Consider the following 10,042-nt stretch of genomic DNA (forward strand, 5'->3'; position numbering starts at 1 on the left):
GTCGGAGCTTATAAAAACAATACATATATAGGATCTCTTCACCTCTTCATAGTTCATACCCAATTGAACTGACTCTTCCACACCTTACCCAGTACCAGGGCACAACCCGCCACCGCCAGTGCCACCACCATGGCACCCAGTGCCACCGGTGCCGTCTCTTACACGCCTCGCACCATTCTCATCACCGGTGGTGCTGGTTTTATCGCCTCCCATGTAACCAATCGTCTCGTCAAGAGCTATCCCAACTACAAGATTGTGGTTCTCGACAAGCTTGACTACTGCTCCTCCCTGCAAAACCTGGCTCCCTCCCTATCCTCCCCTAACTTCAAGTTTGTCAAGGGAGACCTCACAAGCGCCGATCTTGTCAACTACCTCTCCATCACAGAGGGAGTTGACACCATCATGCACTTCGCTGCACAGACCCATGTCGACAACTCCTTTGGAAACTCCTTTGAGTTCACCAAGAACAACATCTATGGAACCCATGTCCTACTGGAAGCTTGCAAGGCTGCGCGGCCTACTGTGCGGCGGTTCATCCATGTAAGCACTGATGAGGTGTATGGTGAGACAGAGGCCGACGCCATTGTTGGCAACCATGAGGCCTCGCAGCTCCTCCCCACCAACCCCTACTCGGCTACCAAGGCCGGGGCAGAGATGCTTGTCATGGCCTATGGGCGGTCCTATGGCCTGCCTGTGGTCACCACTCGCGGTAACAATGTCTATGGTTTCAACCAGTTCCCTGAGAAGCTCATACCCAAATTCCTGCTCCTCGCCATGCGAGGCCAGCAGCTCCCCATACATGGAGATGGATCCAACGTGCGCAGCTACCTCTTCTGTGAGGATGTGGCTGAGGCATTCGATGTTGTTCTTCACAAAGGTCAAGTGGGGAATGTCTACAACATTGGGACACAGAAAGAGAGAAAGGTCCTGGACGTAGCCAAGAACATCTGTGAACTCTTCAATTTAGACCCTGACAAAACTATTACCTTCGTGGAGAACCGTCCTTTCAACGACCAGCGCTACTTCCTCGACACAAAGAAGCTCAGTGAACTTGGCTGGTTTGAGAAGACAACATGGGAAGAAGGCCTCAAGAAAACCAGAGATTGGTACATGGCCAATTCTGACTGGTGGGGGGATGTCTCTGCCGCCCTCCTTCCCCATCCCAGAATGCTAGCCATGTCGGGTGTGGAACAGAAGACTGATACCAGACTAAATCATGCGATGGATTCTGCTTTAAACAAGCCAAATATTAGTTTAAAAGGTAAACCAACGGACCCAAGTGATGACTCCAGAAAGAATTTGAAGTTTTTGATCTATGGGAAAACTGGGTGGATTGGTGGGCTGTTGGGAGAGATATGTGAGAATCAGGGAATTGATTTTGAGTATGGAAATGGAAGATTGGAGTACAGGGACCAAATCGAGAGTGATTTGAGAAAAATAAGGCCTACCCATGTTCTTAATGCTGCTGGAATTACTGGCAGGCCTAATGTTGACTGGTGCGAGTCTCACCGGGTTGAGACCATTCGGACCAATGTGGTTGGGACCCTAACACTTGCAGATGTATGCAAGAATCATGGAGTCCTACTTGTAAATTTTGCCACAGGCTGCATATTTGAGTATGACAGTTTGCATCCCGAGGGAAGTGGGATTGGATTCAAGGAAGAGGACAAACCCAATTTCACTGGCTCTTTCTATTCCAAGACCAAAGCCATGGTAGGTTCATCTCTGCTACCATATATATCTGTGACTTTTTCTTATAGCACAATAGATCACAACCATTATATCTCTGCTAACAAATTCTGTGGATTTCTTTCTCTACAGGTGGAAGATCTACTGAGCAATTATGAGAATGTTTGCACCCTGAGAGTCAGAATGCCAATCTCCTCAGACCTGAGCAATCCCAGAAACTTCATCACCAAGATAACACGCTACAACAAGGTTGTCAACATTCCAAACAGTATGACAGTGCTGGATGAGCTCCTGCCCATATCGATTGAGATGGCCAAGAGGAATCTAACTGGAGTATGGAACTTCACAAATCCTGGGGTGGTGAGCCACAATGAGATCCTTGAAATGTACAGGGATTATGTAGACCCAAACTTCAAATGGACAAACTTCACACTAGAGGAGCAGGCTAAGGTGATTGTTGCTCCACGAAGCAACAATGAACTGAATGCCTCGAAGTTGAAGGAGGAGTTTCCAGAGATGTTGCCAATTAAGGAATCAATCTTGAAGTATGTTTTCATGCCCAAGAAGAAAGGTGGGTTAATGATCTAGAAAAGGGTTTTACGCTATCAAACATATGATAGTTGGAATAATAATTTCTCATTTCTTTTCTTTGGTTTTTTCTTCTTTACATGGGGATTTTGTCAAGGGGCTTTTTACCTTTGCTATATTATTTGAACAAAAAGAGGCAAACTTGATAGTTGGTACTGCCTTGCAAATAAGATTTCCCTAAAATTTTCAACTTTAATTTATTGCTTGTCATAAACAAGGTACAAGAGATTTTGAAAGAAAATACACTAATTAATGCATTAATTACTTGGATAACCAGATCAATGGTCAATTACAAGGCCATTTGTAAGGTGGGGATGATCAAAAGAGAACTGAGATGTGCTCTAGGAGAACACTGTTTTTTAGAGGTTGACGTCAAATACTCGGTGACAATTTTTGGATTGTTAAATAGGAGTGGATGCAATCTCAATTCCAACATTGTCTTCCAATTGAGAGCTGCGGGAGTGAATGCATGCAATGTTTGCACTTGAACAAGATGGAATGAAACATTTCTCAAAATAAAATAAACGGAAAATTTTCACAGATCTGCATATTGAGACAATTAAATACCATGAGATAGAAGTGCAACAAACCTGCATATTGAGCAGAACACAATTTATTTACAAAGAGTTCCTCCATGAAAAGGAGATGCCCTGCCTTTTCAGTTGATCACCCAGCAATACACAAGCTTTTAAGACAATATTGGGGCTATACATAGACCACGTTTCAAAAAAAAAAAAAAAAAAATCATGGTAAACACTCTTGGACACAACACAGCAGAATGTATATACCAGATCATTGAAATACAAAATGCCCTATGCCCTTTTCCTCTTGGAAAGGGCGGGCTCCATCCATCGTGCAATAAATAGCCAATAGTAAAGCTTGTGTTGGGTTTGGTAAGAGGGGAAACAAAAAGGTGTTTATTAAGAAATTTCATGTGTGAATCCAGCACCTTAGACTTCGCAATCTATATACTACTATTAAAAGTGTGAATAAGAGTGGAATCTTGTTTGACTAAAATACCCCAGTTTTTAAATTTGGTTATTCTTTAATCGTAAGGACTGCAATGTAATTTGAGTGACCATTTTTGTTCTCATTCAATTCCCTCTTATTAAGTCTTATATTTGGGACATTAGCTCCATTCTTTCATTGAATGCTATATTAATTAACCATATTAAAGAAAAATAAGTGCGGCAAAGAATAATTGTTTTTAACTTTTTTTATTGATGATAAAAGTAAAATACAAATTCAAAATCAACCCAAAATGGAGTTGTTTTCCTATTTGGTGGCAACTCAGTTATTCAACCTTTTGGTTAAATGTGTTAACCCTTGATGTCATAATTAAATAATAATAAAAATTAAAAAATATGAAAACATACAAAAGTATAAAATATGCAAAAAAAATGTAGAAAACATTTTTGGCACATTTCTAATATTGTATATTCATCATATTAAACAAAAATAAGAGTGACAAATACAAATATTTTTATAAATATGAAAACATAAAAAAATGTAAAAAAATTTGGAAACACATTATTTATTATCATCATCATAAAAAATTGCCACGTGTAAAGCACATGTGTGCTTACTAGTTTAAGAAAATGGTTTAAAATTTCCTAGCGAAGGCTTAATCATGATTCTTATACCCTATATGCTCAATTGCCATTTTAACACTAGTAAGTGTGCACAATTTGTGCATGGCAATTTTTTATGATGATGATGATGATGATGATGATGATGATAGTAAATAATATGTTTCCATTTTTTTAATTTTCTATATTTCTATGTTTATCAAAATAATTTTTATTTATTTAATATAAAGAATATAAAATATTAGATATGTGACCAAATGTTTTTTATAATTTTTATATATTTTATACTTTTGTGTGTTCTCATTTTTTTTTAATTTTTATTGTCATTTAATTATGACATCATGGGTTGATACATTTGACCCAAAAGGTTGAATTATTGACTTGCTACCAAATAGGAAAACAATTTCATTTTTGAATTACTTTTAAATTTGTATTTTCTTTCTATCATCATAAATTTCCCTAGAAACAATTATTCTTTGTCACACTTCTTTTTCTTTAATATGGTTATTTAATATAGGGTTTAATTAAAGAATGGGGTTAATACTCTAAATATAAGAAGTTGAATGAGGAGAAATGTAATATTTCAAATTACATCTTGTACCCTCACAATTATAGGGAGATCAAATTGGGTAATATAATCAAGAATTGAATTCAATGAATGTGATGGGAGTTAATGCCTTAAATACAAGACTTAATGAGAGGAGAGAAGTAGTTGCTCAAATTATATTTTTGTTCTTTGCAATTAGAGAGGGACTGAATTCAAAATTTGGGGTATTTTAGTCAAACAAAAGTTCCACACTCTCATTCGCACTGTGGTTGTTCAAATTATATTTCTGTTAAATGCAATTAGAAAGGAACTAAATTAAAAAATTGTGATATTTTAGTCAAACAAAAGGTTTACACTTTTAATAGTAGTATAGATATAGATTTTATCCAACTTGATAGAGTTCAAATGGACATATTCTCCCACCATCTGACCACAAAAGGATATATAATATTCTATTATCTTCTGCCTTAAAAAAGCATATTTTTTCAGGTTAAGAGGGTATATTGTCAAAGATCAAACATGCAGAAAATAAGCTATCAACCACTCAAGTCTTAATGTAATGAAAGATTTTCTTTTTCAAAATAAAACTACCCGTATACCCTTCCTCCCAATTGTCCAATCACCAGAGGTGCTCTTTTATTTTTAGTTTTAGTTTTTTTACTACAATAAGGGAAGGAACTAAACAAGCCTATGACATGATCATCCCAAAGAATCTTCAAGCATTATCTGCATGAGCCAATGAGAGAGAACTAACTAATTTCAGATGAGCTTTAGATCTGTATGGCTCAATAGTCAATAGGAGGAGAAAAGAGAGGATGAACCCGAAGATGAACCAAATTCTTTTTTTTTTCATTTCATAATATTCAAATTCACTTGCTAACCAATTTAGAAAAAAAAAACACAAATAGACTTTATTTTTTCTTTTTGAAAGCCCTAAAGCTGGTTCCTTTGCATCAGAATCCAACATTAGATCAGATCCTCATTAAGAGATTACATAAAAAATTTGGAGGTCTCAACCACGTAAAACCATGATTAACCGACAAGACATGATGAGAAAGTCCATGGGCCATCTTATTATAGTCATGACTTATGTAGTGTATGGTAGATAATACAAGAAATGAAAAGAGACTTCAGCCTTTTGCATTCTGTGATGACATGGTGAATGAAATCGCATTCCTGCTGTTTCCAATTCCCTTTCCCATTTTTGTCTGAACCAAACAAACCTAGGAATAGATCATTCTGATTCCAAGTCCAATTCCGGCTGCAAACCAAACGGACCCTTAGTAATTTCAAGTGAACTAGCAAGAGAAGGCTAGGCATTCAGTTTCCTTCACTTAGCTGCTGCTTCTCCATCAACGTTTACTTCCAAAAAAAAAAAGTTATTCCCTAGTTTCTCCCCCCATTTTTATTGAGTATGTTGCTGACTATGATCCACGTAAGTGTCAGGCACTGATGTTATAATATTCCCACTAGGGATGGCAATTTTGTGAGAAGTTCAGGGTATCCTACCCATCCTGACCCTAATAGGACCCATTTATCAAAACCTTATAAGGTTTGGGATTTTATATTAAAATCATATAGGATTTTGGACATGACAATTTACTTATGTGATGTAAAAATGGATGCAAGGTTTATTGAAAAATGCAAAGGATATTGAAGATGCAATTAAAGAAATGTATTCAGATTTTGGAGATATGTATAGATACGACGGAAAATTTAAGATACACATGAATACACCATGAAAATTCAAATATATATTAAACATATATAAATTTTATGTAACTTACAACTCTAATAACTCACATAAGAAACATGAGTTTTAATAGTTTATGACTTTATGTGAAGTATAATTTCACCATAAAAATGAGATGTATAAACCATCAGAATATCCTGAGGAAACGTTGATATAAACATATATGAATAAATTAACAAACTAATAATATAAATCTCATTAATGATCATATAAAAGGTTACAAAATTTAATATATAACGTTGTTATGTATAGTATAAAAATTACATTCTCCTAACCAAAAAATGTCTTTTAAATGGATAATTGAGATTATAGAGGAAAAAACATTCAGAGCTGGTTTGATTATGGAATTTATGGCTTGAGACCTAAGTATTTGCAAATGAATATTTTTCTATACTTCAATGCGCATGGATATAATATGATTGCTTGTCAACACTAATTTAATAAAATGTCATGGAATGGTTTAGTGGTTAAAATTCTTATGTTTTAATTAAACAACCTGAGTTCAAATCTATCTAACATCTTATTTTTATACAATAATGATTTTAAATAAAATTAAATGGAATTAATTGAGTTAATTATGAGAAGAAGATGATTAATGAAGTTAATTAATGTTATAAGTGGTGTATTAAATAAGGCTAGTTATGGACTTAATTATGATAAATGAAGTGTTAAATATAGTCAATTATGGTGAGATTAATGGGTATTAATTAATGTAATTAAATTTGGGTTTCAAATTTAAAAAATGATAGCAATAATAGGATATGTCAAATAATAATCGAGTGGGACGGGTCATGGGAAGGGCAATTTTCACAGGTACCCTATCTGTTGCCATTTCTAATCCCACCAGCTTCTTGAATCTGAGCTTTTGCTCTGCCGATGACAAACAAAAGATGGAATTGTTTTGAGAGAAGACCACTCTCTTGCGCTCCTTCCATATGTTCCACATCAATGTAAAATATTTGCCAGTAACAACATATCGTTGTTCCACTGGGTTGCCCTGTCATCCATTCTGAGAGCAATATCAGACCTGAACCATACTGCTTTAGCTTCTATTTTTGGATACATAATACAGTTTTAAAACTACTAGTACATATTTACTAATGTGAACCAGTCAATTTACTATGGAATGACTGAATGAGTTGAAATTAGGTCTTGTCAAGTTTAACCAACTTGAGCTTGGCTCAAACTTGAAATTTTGGCTGGGTAGATTCAGATTTAATGGATAGTTATAGTTGAGTTTCATACCAACTCCAAGCTAGGATAGCATACTTCTCTCTACTCTCTCCTGTTGTGTATCTTTTTTTTTAGAAATCTAAATAACAATAGCAGGCAATTTGACCATGCAGCTGTAGCACAGGGTCTGCAATATCAACAGATCCACTACCTATGTACTCCATTATTATCCACGGTTCGATTTGGTAGGAGACATCCATAGTACTCAGTAATATATGGAGATCAGCACTGAGATAATACTGAAATTTCCTGAAAGAAAACCAATTTAAAGTGAGAAAAATATGCAATTTCAATAAAGAAATATTTCACCGCTTAATTGAAACACACACAGAGAAGAAAAGAAGAAAACCTTTTGAATGTCTTCAATTTCATCCTCTCTGCACAAGACCAAGGGCAATGGAAGGCAACAACAAAGAGAAGGCCAGATGATACATCTTAGAGTTCAAGGAAAGATAATATTGTGTAAAAACAAATGGAAATTCAAGCCGAACAGAAGAACCACCCAAGAGAATATAATGATCATATTACACATTCATGTTTAGAAATTCTTTGAGGAAACCCCAAATCCCAAAGAATTGGCAAAAGGACCATGTGACATCAAAATTGTAATAATGATGCACCATATAGGTTATTGCCAACAAGAGACATGCCCATGCCCGTTGAGAAAATATCCCTGGCTTCTAATCCTTTTATTTAGCATTTTAATTAGTTCTATCAAGAAGTTTACTAGTTAACCATTAGTTGACCAACTAGGTAGTCAGTTGAGGGATCTTCAACTGCATCACTAACTAGTCAGTAATAATCATCCCCGTCTTCTTATGTTCTTAAGATGCCTATTAATTTGCTTTGAAGCAGTGTCCGACTTGAAGATAAACTTTCAAAAGAGTAAGTTGATCCTGGTGGGGGAGGTGGTTAATATTGCTGTTTCCTGAGGTTGTAGAAGAGGTTTACTTCTAAGTTATTAGGGCTTACAGAGCAAAAGGAAATATGGGGCCCTGTAGTGGAGAGGATGAGGCATAAGTTGGCTGGTTGGAAGATAGGGTATCTCTCTAAGGGGGGAAGACAGTTCAAATCCAAAGTGTTCAATCAATCAAACCTCCCAATATATAATTTATCTTTGTTTCAGGCTCCTGCTTCAGTGGTCCAAGTAGTATTGGTGAAAATAAGAGAAATAGAATTTAAGAAAAAGAAAATACAGAAGAATAAAACTAGAAAAGGAGAGCAACTCAAGGCATTGCATGTTTCCTTTTTCAAACAAGAAATTAGAGTCACCCAAGTCCTTATTCCATTGCTCTTGATGAAGCTGCACCACAAAATATGGAAAATAGTCATGCCACCAAGGTGTCATTGAGAGAAACCTATATTTTTGTTTTTTTTTTTTTTAAGAGAGAGAGAAGGTAAAGTATAGAATTTCAAAGAATCCCTGTACAACTAGAGGATGTGCGTAGGAAATATACAAAAAAACTGCCAAGAGAGAGGCCAGTTTTCGTGGTGATAAAATACTTCCCATGAGAGGCAAGGTCAATTGGACCTGAAAACCGGCCTAACCTTTGACTGGTTATCCTCCTTAGATAGTAGATATCCCATCAGATGCCATCTTCTAAATCTTTTCCTTCTGTCTATCTGTATGTATGTATTTATGATTGGTATCTTCCAATCCATCGGTTTAACATGAAAGTTGATGATGTGATATATGTAATCACTATCCTCAGTCTTCTGATTTACTCCAAAATACAGGCAAAGGAAATAAACCACAAGAAGATGGGGACCAAATTGTGTCTTACAATTGAGCACAACTCTATTGGATTCCTTCAGAAACATCAATAGCTGATTGGTGGCTACGGAAGCGCTGCTCCAAAATTGAATTCAGATAATTTAGGATAGTCAGTGGTGGCTACAGGTTTCTGAATCTTGGAAATATTTGCTGGCTAGTTTCCATAAAGAATCAGATATTCATCACCTCAAGTGAAACATCACATGTACCAACTCATCCCAATGTTTAACCAGACTGCATATTAGATCTGGCACTTGAGACCACCATAATTAAGAGGTACAGTCAAAGATCAACTTGACAACTGGGGATTTTGAGATAACTACTATCTAGTCAGTTTTTTAAGAGGTGGTCCATTGATTTAGTAAGGGAACCAAATGGATAACATGCACGGAAAAATTCATATTAGCCACAATCTAATCTTGCAATTGAGACCAAGTCATTCAAGATGGAGTAATTGGCTAATATAGCCAGGTGGTGGACCAACTAAAAAAAATTACTAATCTGAGATTACCAGCCCATCCCTAGGCTAATATGACAAACTTTGAAGATGAAGATCCCACAATATGTCAAGGAGATAAAGTCTAATCTCAAGGTCTCAAAGGTCAATGTCATTTCTTCTATAATTGATAGTAACTTCTTCACCAGCCGGGAGCCTGGGATAAAGACAAAACAATAGCTTACGATATAAAGCCTTGGACATGATGTCGAACCTGAAGGGGTAAATCCAGGATTCCAGGATAATAATAGTAGCAATACGAGAAGTGTAATCATGTCCATTGCATTAACAAACTGGCACCCAAGCATTGAACAAACAACACAAAACCCAGACTTACAACAAGCTGTATGTAGTACAAAGACAAGAATCCTGC

The 10,042-nt window shown here is 36.1% G+C and overlaps 1 protein-coding gene across 1 annotated transcript; it reads left to right on the plus strand.

Moving 5' to 3' along the window:
• On the plus strand, positions 1-2,473 carry LOC148869791 (trifunctional UDP-glucose 4,6-dehydratase/UDP-4-keto-6-deoxy-D-glucose 3,5-epimerase/UDP-4-keto-L-rhamnose-reductase RHM1-like). The gene is made up of 2 exons (XM_088974076.1): positions 1-1,713; positions 1,822-2,473. The coding sequence occupies exons 1-2, from the start codon at positions 130-132 to the stop codon at positions 2,275-2,277; spliced, it is 2,040 nt and encodes a 679-aa protein (XP_088830202.1). The 5' UTR covers positions 1-129; the 3' UTR covers positions 2,278-2,473.
• Positions 2,474-10,042: the final 7,569 nt, after the last annotated feature.

This window comes from Nelumbo lutea, chromosome 2, assembly GCF_056320005.1.
Source record: "Nelumbo lutea isolate HS-2025 chromosome 2, American lotus-T2T, whole genome shotgun sequence".
In the NCBI taxonomy this organism is placed as follows: domain Eukaryota; kingdom Viridiplantae; phylum Streptophyta; class Magnoliopsida; order Proteales; family Nelumbonaceae; genus Nelumbo; species Nelumbo lutea.

Bases quoted from the DNA above. Each gene is read 5' to 3' on its own strand.
- LOC148869791 (XM_088974076.1), top strand. From the start codon at position 130: ATGGCACCCAGTGCCACCGGTGCCGTCTCTTACACGCCTCGCACCATT. The intron at 1,714-1,821 runs GTAGGTTCATCT...CTTTCTCTACAG, and splicing joins ATTCCAAGACCAAAGCCATG to GTGGAAGATCTACTGAGCAA.